Source organism: Cynara cardunculus (genome assembly GCF_001531365.2).
Source record: "Cynara cardunculus var. scolymus isolate 2C chromosome LG 5, CcrdV1, whole genome shotgun sequence".
NCBI lineage: Eukaryota > Viridiplantae > Streptophyta > Magnoliopsida > Asterales > Asteraceae > Cynara > Cynara cardunculus.
The window spans coordinates 5,900,050-5,916,369 of record NC_037532.1 but is presented as its reverse complement, the minus strand read 5'-3'; the positions used below and the strand labels follow the sequence as shown (position 1 = coordinate 5,916,369).

Genomic DNA, 16,320 nt, shown 5'->3' with positions numbered 1-16,320 from the left:
TGCCAATTATTGAAGCTAATATTGGTTTCACCATTGTAACCGCTACAACTGAAAGATGTTTTTCGACAGTAAAGCTTGTCAAGTCAAATCTACGTAATCGAATTGGTAATGATTTCTTAAACACTGTGTTCATTTTTACCATAGAAAAAGAAGCACATGACAATGTTAAGAATAAAGATGTCATGGATTTTTTTCAAAAGATAAGATACATCGAGCACAAATTTAGGAGTTGTTTCTCAATCCTATAAAAACCGTACTTATTGTAATTATTTTCTGGTCTATATTGACCATTTCCAAAATATGAAGACACGTCGAGCACAAATCTAAGAGTTGTTTCTCAATCTTATAAAAACTGTACTTTTTGCAATTATTCTTAGGTCTGTATTATATTATATTAATTATATGGTGTTACCGTTCTAAAAAAAATATTGGGTCCGTCCCTGAGATAAACTCTAGTTCTTGAGATGCATAGTAATAACACTCAAACTCCTCAATACCTAACATACATACATCACACGATCAACAATATCACAATATTACCAAAAAAATGATATACATACATACGCATCCGATAAAAATTTCATGAAAATTCACCAGAAAACGCAATGCACTAGCAATAGCTCTCGCTTAGTGACATACACAATGCACATCAAACCCAACCCTATGTGGTTAATCACACCACTTAGCGATGCTATCATGGTACATAGCAGTCATGGATCCAATAGTGGTCTAGAATAGCTATCTCGCAATTTGTGGAACAATTGCTCGCTAAATGACCACATTTTGAACACTAAATATCGGTCACATAACCGCTATTTGTAAATGCATTGTTTTTTTTTTTTGTTATGCAACTACTTTGTAGGCTTTTATTTTGGAGTTTGGACTGGGCCTTAGTTTTACTTAAGTCCAGCAATATTAAGGGGTCGTTTACCTAAACACTTACCCGGTAAGCACTTACTGGTAAAATTCAACACTATCGCTTACTTACTTGGTAAGATTTTATTCACTAAAACGCATTGTATGCAACAATTTAATCCCGGTAAGCGCTAACCATGGTAAGAGTGGTCGCCCTCACTTACCGGTGAGACTCTCGATTCTTGCTTTCGCTTTCACCGGGTAAGATTCTTAATCTTTGTCACACCTCATCCTGTAAAGTAAAGCAACTTATAATAATTTGACAAGTGATTTTGTAGAAAAACATAAGTCGTTTCAAATAAGCAATCCCAAACACCCCCTAAATCTATGTTTTGACTAAATAAATAAAAATTCTAATAGTTATATGAACCGTTATACCACCCCGTATGAAGTCACAATCGTGACCATGATTTATGTTTTGACCTTGTATTAATTAGCATGCCCAGCCAAAAATAAACATCGAAACCAAGCCTTATTACATGTCCCAAAATATTCACTTGAACTACGTCATCATGATCAATCCTCCACTCCAAATTAAAGTGCTCGAATATTTTCTAACTAATTACGATAATTTAAATCCATTATTGAATCGCTTAATTAATTTAAACGATTTACTAAAATACCACTCTACGAATAAATAACAATTTATTAAATCGCTAAATGAAATTAAATTACCTAATTAATATTGTAATAAATAAGTTAAATCGATAAATTAAACCACAAGAAATGCCACTAGAGTACAGAGTTTGCTGAAACCCGATCCCGGATTGGACTGAGCCCAAATCAATCCCAGTCTGAGATTTTCTTTTTGTAACCGATCCCGATCCCAACAAAAAAACACCCGGCTCTCGTTCTCCATGTACAAATCCCGGTCCTTAGAACCGGTACTTGACGGAGCCCAAATTGGCCCCAATCTTTTTCCCCAGAAATCAAATTCAAACATATAAAAAACATTTAGAAGATTTTTTTTGTATATCTTATTGAAATACACTTTAAAATATCTAATTGAGTTATTCAAATACATTTTAAATATTTTTTAGATCTTTTTCAGACAAAAATGTAATAAATGTTTTTATGATTACGATTTTTAAAATTTAGTATTGGAGCAATAAAAAAACTTAAATAGGGAACTTGAATTTTTCCCGTAACCGGTCTCGGACAGGGTCGAGCCAGGCCTTGAATTTTCATAAAAAGCGTAACCGGTCTTGGACCGTCAGTTCATAATCAGTCCTAAGCAGGTATGGCCTAGTTTGGTCATCTCTCTCTATTAGAGTCATTCTATCAATCCAATCGAATAGCCTAGAAATCATTCTACGGCCCAATAAGGCTTCGGCCCAACCATTGCCTACCAGACCCAAGTCTAGACCGAGCACATCAAACCACACGGATCCCATGGGACCCGGCCCTGATGAGGTCCACCCAGCCTCCGATCTAACCCAAACCCGTCATGCGACATGAAGCAAAGCACAATGCGGACAAGTAGAATTATTGATTAATTTGAGTCGATTTTCTGTCATTTTGCACTACAACCTAACAAAAATTTCTTGGGGTGAAGTATCGTAATTAAGGATTTAAGGGCACGTCAGAGTTATAATTTCAACTTCGGTTTTGGGTTAATTACACCATAATAATTTTTACTCTCTTAAAATTGAGCAACTAATGCATCACGTTAATCTTACCTTAATTCATCGTGAAACACCTAATTTGCTCCGTAGGCTGAAGTCTCCTCGTCTTAATGACGAGATAAGTAATATAAACCTCCCTCAAAATGGTCATCCAATCGAAGCATAATAACTCTAGTGATAGTACCAAAATTCCACCTTTCTACCCAAACTAACTTGACAAAATATTTAACTAATAGGTTGAGTATTGGATCAAAAGATTAGATTAATCCGATCCGATCCAATGGATAATCAATATTAACATCTAATGAATGGAACCCGATCCGATCTAATCATCCACTGAATTTGGATCAAATCAGATCGGAATAGATGACAAGATCCAACATGCAATGGATGATTGGATTGGATCGAATCAGATCCACTTAAATCCGTTGTATCTATCATTAAAAAGTTCTCATCAAGACAATTAAAATGACAACAAAATAAAAGGTTTATGCAGTTTGCAGTTTTTATTTTATACCTTTCTATATTGTTTTTTATTCAATAAATTAATCAAAATATAGAAAACGTATAAAAATAATATTTTGATGATAGTCAAATGAAAGTTTAAAAGCATAAAATACAATAAATAGAATTTAAAGAATGAATAAAATGTAAAAGAGGAATGCGTATCTAATGTTTTAGAAGAAAACTAGGTTTTATTTTGAAGTTATATTGTTTAATTTTAGGTATGTTCCATCTTGTTCCATAGGGTTGGAGGTTCCACTATGTTCCACATAAAAGTCTACCAAAAGTGGAACACTGATCCTTATTCTATTATGTTATGTACAATGTACCAAGCGCACCCTTATGTTCATTTAGCATTTTAACGAGCATGAAAGAAAACGAACAAGCTTATTTTCTTAACAAACAAACACGAACAAAAAAATCATTGATCCATGTGTTCATGTTTGTTCGGTTAACAAACACGAACAACTCCTCGTACAGCCCTAGGGAGAGGGCCCTGGTTGAAACCCCAACCCATTTGTCAAACCAGCAAGCCAATCAGCCATCCCTTCATGGTGGTTCCAATGCACTCCTGTACATGGGATGTACCAACAAGCAGCAATTCAAACCACCAAGGGTAAGGGCTTGTTAACGAGTTTAATGTGACTCACAGCTTATTTGATCAACTATACATGATTGTTTGGTAGCGGTTTAATGACCTTAATGCAATCCACTTGTGTTATAACCACAGAAAGTGCCAGTAGTGTTGCATTTGGATCCGCTAGCTGACCCTTTCTCACCCTCACTTTCAATGCCACCTCCGCATATGGCAGAGATGGAGAAGAAGCAGAGGTTATGAGTGAAAAAGCAGACGATGTGGCAGCAACATCCATATAACACGAGGTTACACATTCCCTAAGTGAAAACTCGGGCACGATGTTTTCTCTGGATTTGAAAACTGATTAAAATGAGAAAATCTTTCGATTTAACATGATGATAACAAAAAAGGGTCATTCAAATACTATGTTTTAAGTCAAACATTTACTTGCCTTATTGCTGCAGCAATCTTCCCATACCAATCATCATGGAATCATGAAGTTTGCATTTCTGCCAGATGCCTGATGATGCAAGGACGAACAGTTACAAAAAATTACCATCCACAAAAACACGAAACTAGGATGCAATGCAAGACTGTGAAAAGGCGTCTAATATCCATGATCCAATATCCATGTGATTATGAAAACGAAGAAAGAGATGCATAGGACCAAGCACGTCATTAACGGTGTGTTTGGTACACGAGACAAGACAAACCAAAAACTTGTTCCACGTTTACCACAACATTAAACTGCTACAATACAGGATTGAGCGAGACAAAAATGTATTTTTGTATCCCACTAAAATAGGTGGAACAAAAATTAGGGAAACAAGACAAGATTGGTAAATTACTAAAATACCCATGTCAAATTAAAACACTAAACCTTCAACAATTCTTTCACCCGCCTATCTCATTCGCGCCTGACCAGTCCAGGCCATGTACCAAACGCACACTACAACAAAATTGCCTATAGGACGCCTAGATTGTCTAAAGCGTCCTAATATAATACTTTATAGAACTTAGGTTTATAGGACCGAACTATAAAGCATCCTATCTAAAAGCGTTACAATAGATTTATAGGACGCTTTTGGGTCTTTTAATAAGCTTTTTAGGATGCTTTTAAAATAAAGTGTCCTATTAGCTATTTTATAGGACACTTGTGTCTCTGACATTTTTTCAAATAGTGTTGTATAAAATAGTTAATACGACATTTTATTTTAAAAGCATATGAAAAAAACGTCATATAAACCTAATGTAATACTTTTTGATAGGACGCTTTTTGGTTTGGTAGTATAAACATAAGTCCCTTCTATAACGTATTTTTTAGGACGCTTCTACATTTTAGGCGTCCTATAAAATAAATTTTGCTGTAGTGGCACCCTAAGGTTTGAACAAGCATACCATGTATGGATGCCGAAGTATTTGCACAGCATAGACGTTCCTTGCATGGTCCTGAGAAAGTTGTAGCCGCACATGTGGAATGTTTTTCCAACTCTCCCCAAGAGCAGGCTTAAGAGTACCTCCTTCTCCTCCCACCATATGATTTGTAACCTTAAACACACGTCATAGTATTATTCCAACGCCACGTGCATCGAAGTAGTTGTGTTGGGAAATTTTCCCACAAGATTATTTTTGTTCTAAAAGGGTTATACATGCTAAAATAGATTCATGACAAAAACTGGAATAAAATTTGCAAACGGGTATAAGATGCCAGAAAGAGAGATTAAACCTACAACATCACAAACAGCACCATAAGATGCCAGAAAGAGAGGACTGAAGCAACATGATACTCCCTCCGTCCCAAAATAAATGTCCACATTTCTATTTTAGTTTGTCCAAGAATAAGCGTCCACTTTGAAAAGTTAGTATGTAGCTTTTACTCCCTTATCGTTAAGGGTAAAATTGTCATTTAGTTAATTAAAAAGTACAATAATTACACATTCTTACAACTGTGCTTTTTTCATTGTGGACGTTTATTTTGGAACGGAGGGAGTACAAGAACAACATGAAGGTAGCTCACCACTACGGCGATGTTGTGTCTATCTGCCAACTCCTTCAGCAAGTATCCAACAGAAACCATCAAAGCATGTCCTGCATTTTACCCAGTTAGGCAACCATCATCTATTTCTAAAAACTAAAACATCAATAGCTCAAAACAAAAAGAGTTCTCACTTCGAATAAACCACAAGTTTCTTCTTTCTTTCCCAACAAAGAAGAAAGCTATTTGGACCTAGTATCACATCCCAAGTTTTTTTTTTTTTTTTTTGTAAGGGTGTCCGGGCCAAAGCCCGACTAATCCCCGGCAAATTTGGAGGCTAAACATGGCCCCACTTAAATGTCGCCAACACTCCCCTCCCAGGGCACGAACTCGGGTTCATGACTATGCCATGCCCAAGCCTTAACCACTAGGCAAGTTACTGTGCAAATTAAGGGAAAGATGGAAACTTCTTCATGTAGATAAGTTTGTGCCCGAAAAACAAATGTCCAACTTCATACCATCATATTTCAGGCATGTAAAGTGACATCACTTAAGCTCTTTCTTAAAGAGAAAGATCATATATATACTACATATACGATGCTATGAATGGCCTTGTAGCTGCTGCTAAATGAACTTTATGTTAGAAAAGAACCCTTTAACCTTTGAGATCATGTGTTAAAATCCTCCTTCACCCCTCTGCCGATTCCAGAAAAAGGAACCTGTTAAGGGAGAAGTCATTTCCACATGGCCCATGTATTTGATAAGCTGCTATGATATTTCAAATTGCCAAAACAGGACTTGATCACTGTCTTCATTRTCTTCAACACTAATCCCTCCCCTCCCCCCCCCCCAACCAGAAAAAAACCACACACTCACATCCTCCAAATCCCCTCTCCCCTCACCACAGGCAAGTTGAAAGAATGTAGGGGGTTCACAACTAGACAAGGAGAGTAGATAAGTAACATTTGCATATTTCCAACATTTTTACCAATTTCACTAAGATTTAGGAAAATCAAGGATCTTCATATACCAAGCTGGTTTTACAATAAAATAAGGAAGACATACCATGTGCATTGCTGCCCCCTAAAATTGGAGCAATAAGTGATGATATTGAATCAACTATTATCAATCGTACTTGGTATCCTGTCTGCATTAAGATAAACTTTTAGACGAGAAAGGGCATCAAAATCTCTATATTCAACATCAAATAATGCAACAAGTAGTAAAGATAACAAAAGGTGAAAGAGGGAATTGCGCTTTATTTATTTAAACCTGAGACTTCAACTTCAACTTTTGCTGATGAAGAACATTCAGCAAGGCATAAACGTCAAAAACAGCATGGCATTCTATGTTTCTCATTGCTTGTTGAAGGATTCCATTGATCTACAAGACAATACACATGAGAGTACATGATTATCGAGGACTTAGGCTCGGGGATGTAAGTGTCATCTCACGAAACAAGTCACCACAGGCTAACCAGCAAAAAGTTGTATCCAACACAAACTCTCTCACAGAATGCTGTCATTCATGTAGGCAGATGTTCCTCATATATGTAGAACATAAGAACCAAGGATTGTTTAATATCTGTCCTCAGGCCTACAGGAGCCTGTCCAAAGTTCAAACATGACTACATGTACAGCTTACACACCTCTTTTGGTCACATTTCTAACCAAGATGAGTCCAACTGAACATTCACAATTAATAATCTCTTTGTCCTAAAAAAATGATGATTTGACTTTGGCACACCTCATTTGGTATGTATAGTCCAATTATAAACCAAACACTTTTTGCTGATCTTTTCTATAGAAAGGAAGTTTAATTTTGAAATTACATATTTGCCAAATGAATTAATGAAGCAACTATTCCCCCATTTCAAAATATAAGACTGTTTTGTGCTCAAGTAAATAAGCAAAATCATAGTAAAACGTACATAACATAGAAAAAAATTATTTAAGTTGTCACCGAATATCCACAAGAAGGTCAAAGTAGGCATTTATGAGACAGAGTAATTAAGATTTCAAGAGAAAAAAAGGTCAGAAATACCTTATTCTCAGCTGAACCAGATATATGAGTAACTATTTGCTGCATGCGTGTAGGTGAAAATGAGTTTCCCGAGTCAAGAAAGACAACACCACCCAACTTCATAGCCACATTTGATGCAAACTGAAAGCAAACCTGGGAAATTGTAGCAAAAATGTAACAGTTCTTATGACCCAAGCTGCTCTCATGATAAACAAACTGACAAATATAAGGCAGAGGCATTTCTTAACAAATTATGGGTTAATCTGGATATTGTTTTGTGATGCCATGGATTAGATTCTAACTTGTGTTTTTCCAGATGATGACGGTCCTACTAACTCCGTTACATGTCCCTCATGCAATCCACCTTGGAGTAACATATCAAAGCTGGTTCACTGTATGCAGTCAATAACTCGTCTTGATAGTATTCCCATGATAACATAGATAAAAGCATTCATAATAAGATATACCTTTCACATCCTGTCGATAAACAATGTTTATTTTGTTCTCTATCTTCCAATAACACCAGACCGTTCATCCATGGTTGATGGTATGTCTCTATTATAGACAGGATTTGGTTGATACCCTGTTGTTCAACAGAGTCCGTGTAACATCGAGTATAAAATAGAAGAAATCTATGCATTAAAACAAACAGTAGCTAAACAATTAACCTGTTTTAATCTATCTGAATTAGCGAGTTGCTCCGTTGAAGCCACTAACATGTACACATCATGAACTAAGAAATCTTCAACTGTGCAAAGGAAAATACTCAGGAGGTTCACAGTGCTGACAACTCTGCTATATATTGTACATGCATATTTGACAGATAATAAGTATCTTTCAGGAATGAGACATTGCTACAGAAGGACTATGAAAGAGTTGCAGATATCCAAGGAACAAGTTGATAGACTTGATATATGTGGGCTTAGCTCAACCGGCAATAAGACTTGGGCATTTTGGAACCCTCCTCAGAGGTCACCGGTTCAAGTCCTAGGTCACTGGGTATTCTCCTGGCTGTTCTTCAGGGGGATTAGTTGAGGTGAGTGTAAGCTGGCCTGGACGCCCATGGTTAACAAAAAGAACTAGAGTCTAGATATATGTATTAAGTAAATATGTCAAACTTCAAACAGTATTTGTGTTTCTGCATCTGACTAAGGGGCCGTTCACCAAACGCTTACCAAGTCACATTACCTTACCGGATGAATATGGCAAGGGCCAAGAATCGAGCAAAGGCAAGGACCGAGAGTCTTACCCGGCAAGTGAGGGATACTACTCTTACTATGGTTAGTGCTTAACGGGTAAATTGTTGCATAGGATACCGTTTTGGTGGACTAAAATCTTACCCGGTAAGTAAGTGATAGTATTCAATTTTGCTGGTAAACACTTACCTGGGTAAGCTTTTGGAAAACGGGCCCTAAGTGCATTAAACCCATCTGACTTGCAATACCTAGTTCAAACAGTCTTGAGTTAAATAAAAACACAGTAACCATTAGAACTTAGAAGCTTTTGCATATGATACCGCCTTCACTTTTGAAACCGAATTAGCCAAGGGAAAATGAGCTAGAGTAGATATCATAGAGCTAAAACTAAGCATTGCAAACTAATCCCTCATTCTAAAATGAACCTAAGTAGAGATTGAACCTATGTTGAAGGCCAATCATCACACCTGAACTCATAAAAATCTTCAACCATCAAAATCTTAAATCTGTTCCAACTCCAAGAAACATGATATGAACGTTCGGGAGATGATACCCGACCCTAAAATTAGTTCATATTTCAACTAAAGAAAAGAGCCAAATCCAACCTCATTTTCAACCAAACAACGAATTGATCCGCTTAGAGATACACGTTTAACCTGTGAAAGACAAGAAACATAACCTGAAATCACCAGGCTCTTCATCTACAATCCAACTCGATGAAACCACACAAATAAAGAGTGAACATGTTTCCTTCTCCTACTTTTCGTTGAAGAAATGATGACATGGCAGAATACAGACTAAAGAATGATATAGTAGCAATATGCAGAGAATATACAGCAAAAAGATGAGTCCAATATAGATACAAAGGTATATTTTATACGGAATCAATTTAGGGCTGAGATCTTTTGAGTAAAATAGCATTCAAGCAATGGATCATTGAAAGTAGTTTATTAACCGGAAAAAATGCCGTGAGATGCACAGAATTGAAGAAAAATGGAGTCGATTATCGCATATTCTTGCTTCAGAGATTTCAATGCCCCCATTCTCTCTGTCGTTTCGAACCGCAGAGGGTGCTGACGTGCTGTTAAAATTACTTCAATGGAGTTACTTACAGCAATGAGAAAAATAACGCATGAACTAGAATGATTGTGATTTATGGGTTTAGCTCATTTTGATAACTACGATGGTTAATAATTTTTGGAACATGTATTTGAACATTCTTGGTATTTTGGTGTCATATATGTATGGTTGTTTAATAATGATGGTATTTAATTATTTTGAACATGTTTGATAGATTTTTAAAACAATTTTAATATCAATTTAATAACATCATTTCATTTATGGTTATTTTTTAGTTATATATTTTTATATTGTTTTACATAATAAAAATTTAATGATTATTTTATTAAAATATTTTTAATTTTAAAAAATTAAAGTAATTAATATTTATTTTAAAATATTTTTAATTTAAAAAATTAATTTATCATTCCAATTTCAATGCTATATTGTGTGAACTAAACAAACAGATTTTAATTCTTTTAATATATTCAATTCCAATTATGTCAACCAAACAAATAGTCAAACCTAACAACAATTCATTCTAATTCCTTCAAAGTCAAATTTTTTTATCAGATTCCATTACATTCAAAAACATTATGTGAACCAAACGCCACCTAAAAAGGTTTGTAAGTTTGAAGTTTTATTTCACTTTTGATTTATAAGAAATGGTGTTGAAGTCTGAAATCTAAATCAATAAGACTGTTTGTTTTATAATCTGATAAACGTCTAAATTTGTTTAAATTGTCAGTCCTACCCATTTAAAAATTATATTGTTGAATTTATAGATATATTTATACAATTTCACATATTTATTCATCATCATTAACGGTGTCTAATACATTTAAATCATATTAAAATACATCAATTGATAGAGTTGAGGAGTGATTTGGTAAGGATCAATTGAGAGAAATGATGGATTAAGGTTAATCAATTGAGAAACACCGTTGTTGAGGGTTTGAAGAAAAATAAGAAACAAATAAGAGGTCGGTTTACCTCTTATCAGATAAGAGAAAAATAAAACATAAGTGCCGTGAAAAATTGGAAAAAACAAACAATTTGAATGACCTCACCTCTTAAAGAATCAGACATAAGAGGCTGCTAAAAGTTTTTTATATAAAAAAAACAAGGCCTAGGTGTTTGTTTCCAACTTAACAAGCGGATTAACAGGTTTGATTTTAACGTAGATTTAACATGTTAAGTTAGCTATCTTATCTTAATATATTAAGGGGCCGTTACTAAACGCTTACTTGGTAAGTGCTTACCGGGCAATTTTCCTCACCGGATTAACATGGCAAGGGCCAAGAATCTTACCTGGTATGAACGACGATAAGGATGGAGAGTCTTATCCGATAAGTGAGGGTGACGACTCTTACCCGGATAAGCGCTTACCGGGTAAATTGTTGCATAAAATACCGTTTTGATGTACTACAATCTTATCCGATAAAAATAATTATAATGTCGAATCCTACTGGTAAGCACTTACCGAGTAAACATTTGGGTAAACGGCACCTAAGTTAAAGAAAATTCCAAAATTACTCTTGTCCTACAATTTTTTATCACACGTCTTGTTAAAAAAATAAATAGTTTACCAACATACATAAATTAAAAATTGTAATCTAACAATAAGACTTTATTATTTTAAATATCTTTTAAGTCAAGAAGTATTGTGTTATGAAGTCGTTGAATTCATATTATTTATGTTATCTTAAATAATTCATATTATTATAACATTTTTGTCATTTTAAATATTTATCGAACAGTTCATTTTCATTCAACACTTACTTATACATAAGGTTATAATGATAATATTTGTTGTTCAGATTATTTATTTAGAACGAAAATCATACAACAATTTATTATTTAGCTAGACAAACTAATGGTTAGAGACAACTTAACAGACTCGGAACTTAATGGATAAAAAATCAAATAGCTCCTTACATTTGTTCATTTGTAACTTAATGAGTTTAATGGGACTTACAGCTTATTCGATGAATTATACAAAACTGTTTTGGTAGTGGCTTAATGATATGAAAAGTGGTTTGTTCAGTAAGATTATAGGGAAAGTTTTATATAGATTGCCAAGTTTCCAAATATGTCTCTCTCAATTAAAAAAACATGTTCCTTCCATATATGGAAAAAAGAAAATCACTTTAATCTACAAATTAATGTATATAGACAACTTTCATACAAGACTTAATGTAAACGAGGTTGGGTTATTGTTTTTCAATGATTTAGGTCCTTAAATAAATTAACCATTTTTTAAAAACATTAATTTATTGCAAATGAAGACAATAAAATGAAACAACAAAGGCCTAATCTACAAGATATAGATTAAGACATAACAGAAACACAAGCAAAATAAAAAACAGAAAATAGAGGGCAAAGAAGGAAAAACGCTCCACACTGCAACCAAGAACTCAGCCAATTGGGATGGAGCACCACCCAGACCAGGAGGAACGAAGCTAGCTGAGATGTACAAAAACCTCAAGCCTAAACCTTGACTTAGGCTTGGTTCAAACCCATGTCTGAAAAAGCCTTGCCTATAGAGACCAACATAGGCCTTGCTCGAAGTCCGGCCCAAGATTGGCCTCAAAGCCCAATCAAGTTGAGATTTTAGGGGCAAACCCGAGGCTAGGCTCAACTTGAAAAATCCGATTAAGCCTGGGGAAAAAGAACAAAAATTCCCAACTTGGAAAAAAAAACTGATCATACTCTCTTTTAACCCCAAACCACAACCTAAATCAAACCTAAAAAAGTCTAGGCTATTTTTACACCCTGAAAAATATGGGCGGCTCAGAGCCAGCCCTCAAAATGCCCCCGACTTTGTACATCTCTACATGTAGTTGGCTCAAGAAGTAGGTTCGTTAGAAATACAACCATAAAAACTCATCAAGTTAATTTCTCATTCAAAAAAATTATTATAATATAATAAGTTAAGGACAAAGAAATCAATCATAAATCAGAAACGTTGTTCCATGCGAAAATATTAATGATATATGCATCTAGGTAAGGAAAATACATATACATATATTTTTTAATATATTTACAAATCACTAATACAAACTTTATTGAGTTTTAATTAAATTACCTGACTTGAAAAAATCATATCTCTAGTAAATCACACACAGATTTGGTTTTTTTTACCCAAAAAAAAAAAAAAACAAATATGATTGATTAATTTTAATTAAACTATTCCAAGAGCATCTTTAAAACTGTGTATTAAACGTGAGCAACCAATAACCATATATCGGGTACCAAAAAGATTTTATCACCCCACTAAAAAGGTAGGAAATCCATAATCCAGGATTTATGTCCATCAACAATACTAGCTAGTCATTATTCCAATAAGCATAAGAGAAATAGCATGTAATCCGTATACAGCTGCTTTCTTATTTTGATGGAGCAAAGAAGATTTCGCTGTTCATCCTCTTCGAACGGAAGGTCTTCTCGATCTCAGGACTCACATTGAAGGAAGCTTGTAGCACCCCAGCAGACAACGCCTTCCATGCCGATGTTCTTCCAGCCATATGAGTGAATATCGGGCTGCCATAAGATGTTCATCGATCATTACAACAATGCAGTATGCAAACCTCACATCTATCCCAAATAGTTAAGAGTACTAAATAAACAATATTGTGAAAAGAAAACAGAGACTTACTTGGGAGTGGAGATGATAGAGAACCATTCCAGGCCTTCGTTATCGGAAATCTTGGAAACAACAAAGAACCTAGGAACAATGAACAAATTCCCGGCCTTGACAGTGGTTTCAAGAACACGTTTCCCGTCAACGCCAACAATTTGAGCACGTCCAGTGCCCCTAACGATATAAGTCACTTGAAGCGCAGAGTCGCAGGAGAATCCAGGAGAGCACATAGCATTACCATCCAACCTCACAAGATCAGCTCCTAAACCAACTTCTCCAACCAAAGGCAAGTTCTTTGTGTTCAACACAACCACCCTACCACCACCCTTAATGTCAACATCCAATGGAGCATCTAAACAGTTCAGAGCCATCCCATTTCTGTGATCTTTATTGGGTTCAGGCATCTTAACACCAGCATCAACTTTGATGATTCCGTTGCCAGTTTGGTTTCCCACAAGTTGTTTAGCGGTGGCTTCATCTACGTCCCAAGCACGACAGACAAACTCCATGGAGAAACCAGTGAAGATGCCATTGGAGCCGGTTAAGAAGATGTCAGTGAATGAGCCTGGTTTGTGGGCAGTTTTGGTATCACCCAAAAAGAGGACAATGAGCTCGGTGTCCTCTTTGTTGTACCACCATGTGATTACACCAAAAGGGAGGGCAATGGCATCACCCGTCTTGATTGCTAGGACTTTCTCTTCTTTCTCAGGCAGGACAATGCCAGCAACTCCATTGCCTTGAGACAGAAATTGTATATATGTGTGTGAATCCAAATAGAGAAAAATGGAATGTGGGTTGTTTTTTTGAAATAAACTACAAGAACTTACACCAACATGAAAATCAAAAATGTAATGTGGGTTGTTTTTGGATACATGAGACATTTGAAATAAATTACAAGAACTTATACCAACATGAAAAATAAACTACTGAATTGGACCACAGAAAGATCAAAAATTGTATCAAGTTAAGGTAAACAGAAAATAAATCTGCAGCACTTATGATTGAAATATCAAAACAAGCAATCATGATACTATTCTACTATAGAAGTTAAACGGATTCAACACTGAAACAAGCAATTAAACAATATTACTATATTAAACCCAATAACAAGGAAAGAAACAGGAGAAAGATGAAAATTAAGGGGCGCACCAATAAGAAAACAAATGGAAAAGAGAGAAGCGCCAATTCCACTTGAAATCTATAACGTTCAATTTAGTAAACAATGAGAAGATAACATTTTCCTTAATACTGTTTTAATAAATAGCAATTGAGTAGCCTCCAAAACTTGCCCAATTTTTAATATGGAATTGGTAGACCACGTTTAAATTTGACTTTTCTTATATTCAGTGGAAAAGTAATTGTTCACAAAAGGTTAAGACAATGATAATATTATCCGCTAACACCGAATCAGATTCAGAGGAAGGTCGTGAGAGTTTATTCTAATAATTTTCCAGATCTCTTATGCATTTCTATCAATTTAAAATAGAAAATACACTTGATAAAAAAAACTCCAATATTAATTATCAATTACGCACAAATATGTGTGCGTCTTGTAATCAATATATGCACGAAACTAAGCTTGAAATCGGAACAAAATAAATGATATAACTGCATATGGATAATGATCGAACAGTAGTCGAAATCAAGTTACCGATCAAAATTGATCCAGCAGTAGTCGGAATCAGGTTACAGATCAAAATTGATCTAATAGACTCGGAAACATGTGATTGGTCAAATTAACAAACTAAACAACAGTGATTAAAAACCGAATCATGATCGAAACACAAAAAAAATCAATAATCGACAAACGAAATTCGAGGAAATCCACAAAATAAGCGAAATTACGCAATTGAAATCTATACCTTGAAGAACGTAAGCAACCTTGGCGGAATCTGAGTAACGAGGGAGAGCAAGACCGCCTTTCTCAAGAGCGAGCTTACCAGCACCGATGTTACCTTGACGAAGCATTGGTAGATCATTGGGGCACCATGCATGGTACGATCCTCCGGCTCCTCCGTACAACTTCTGGGGCAATTTTGGGGACAAATCAATATCCATTGTCGATTAAGGAAGAAGAACAAGAAGAATGAAAAATCGAATTCGATCGATTATCGAAGAGAATTGGGATTATGTGATGGGAAATGGGGGAGGAGAAGGGGTGTATTTATAGTGAAAGGGAGGAGTGAGGATGCAACCCACTTGTTTCAGTAAACTGGAAATGTGGAGATTTGAGACCCCGATAAGTTGATTTCAAAAAGTATACCCGATAAAATAGTATTTATCTGGTATTTATTTGTATTATTTTTATCTTTTAAATATCATAAAAATATATTGTATATTTATGAATTATGTTTATATATAATGACTTAATTATTTTTGAGAACTTTAAAATTTATGAGATGTTTAAGAATTATTCACATAATGTTTTTTCCATCTAAATATAGTATTTAACGTATTAATTAATATATATTTGTTTTATATATATTTAGTTCAAAATGTCAAAAAATTTATGTGTTTTTTTTGTTTTATAAACACATCAAAATGGTTCATATTGTGAACAAAGTACATGTCAAACAACACATATTGTAAAACAGATATATGTTAATCATTACATTAAATTCTAACAATATATGAAAAAGATACAATAACACATGATACTTTGATTCTGAGAAATCTCACAACTTAAAAAGTTATTAAAAAAATGTCTTTGTATAAACATATTTATATTTATTTATTTTTGAAGTAAAGTTATACATCATATATCATTTACGTATACTCATATATATATATATATATATATATAT

The 16,320-nt window shown here is 34.7% G+C and overlaps 2 protein-coding genes across 5 annotated transcripts; both read right to left on the bottom strand.

The window, feature by feature from the left end:
• Positions 1-3,340: 3,340 nt before the first annotated feature.
• On the bottom strand, positions 3,341-9,888 carry LOC112513185 (DNA repair protein RAD51 homolog 4). Of its 4 annotated transcripts, XM_025119363.1 has the most exons (11): positions 9,770-9,852; positions 9,420-9,470; positions 8,287-8,366; positions 8,086-8,201; positions 7,921-8,002; positions 7,640-7,771; positions 6,869-6,979; positions 6,662-6,743; positions 5,639-5,709; positions 5,020-5,169; positions 3,341-4,141 (listed from the first exon to the last, which is right to left on the bottom strand). In XM_025119363.1, exons 3-11 carry the CDS (start codon positions 8,335-8,337, stop codon positions 4,106-4,108), a joined length of 831 nt encoding a protein of 276 aa, XP_024975131.1. In that variant the 5' UTR covers positions 8,338-8,366; positions 9,420-9,470; positions 9,770-9,852; the 3' UTR covers positions 3,341-4,105. The 4 variants fall into 4 exon arrangements, with proteins under 4 accessions (XP_024975131.1, XP_024975130.1, XP_024975132.1 ...); XM_025119362.1 differs by lacking the exon at positions 9,420-9,470 and having other exon boundaries at positions 9,770-9,888; XM_025119364.1 differs by lacking the exon at positions 9,770-9,852 and having other exon boundaries at positions 9,420-9,734.
• Positions 9,889-13,123: 3,235 nt separating this feature from the next.
• On the bottom strand, positions 13,124-15,725 carry LOC112513270 (12S seed storage globulin 1-like). The gene is made up of 3 exons (XM_025119489.1): positions 15,379-15,725; positions 13,532-14,252; positions 13,124-13,416 (listed from the first exon to the last, which is right to left on the bottom strand). The coding sequence occupies exons 1-3, from the start codon at positions 15,572-15,574 to the stop codon at positions 13,263-13,265; spliced, it is 1,071 nt and encodes a 356-aa protein (XP_024975257.1). The 5' UTR covers positions 15,575-15,725; the 3' UTR covers positions 13,124-13,262.
• Positions 15,726-16,320: the final 595 nt, after the last annotated feature.

Bases quoted from the DNA above. Each gene is read 5' to 3' on its own strand.
- LOC112513270 (XM_025119489.1), bottom strand. From the start codon at position 15,574: ATGGATATTGATTTGTCCCCAAAATTGCCCCAGAAGTTGTACGGAGGA. The intron at 14,253-15,378 runs GTATAGATTTCA...TTCTGTCTCAAG, and splicing joins GGTTGCTTACGTTCTTCAAG to GCAATGGAGTTGCTGGCATT. The intron at 13,417-13,531 runs GTAAGTCTCTGT...ATCTTATGGCAG, and splicing joins TCTATCATCTCCACTCCCAA to CCCGATATTCACTCATATGG.
- LOC112513185 (XM_025119362.1), bottom strand. From the start codon at position 9,857: ATGGGGGCATTGAAATCTCTGAAGCAAGAATATGCGATAATCGACTCC. The intron at 8,367-9,769 runs GTTAATAAACTA...TCCTTTGCACAG, and splicing joins ATCTCACGGCATTTTTTCCG to TTGAAGATTTCTTAGTTCAT. The intron at 8,202-8,286 runs GTTAATTGTTTA...GTTGAACAACAG, and splicing joins ATTCAGATAGATTAAAACAG to GGTATCAACCAAATCCTGTC.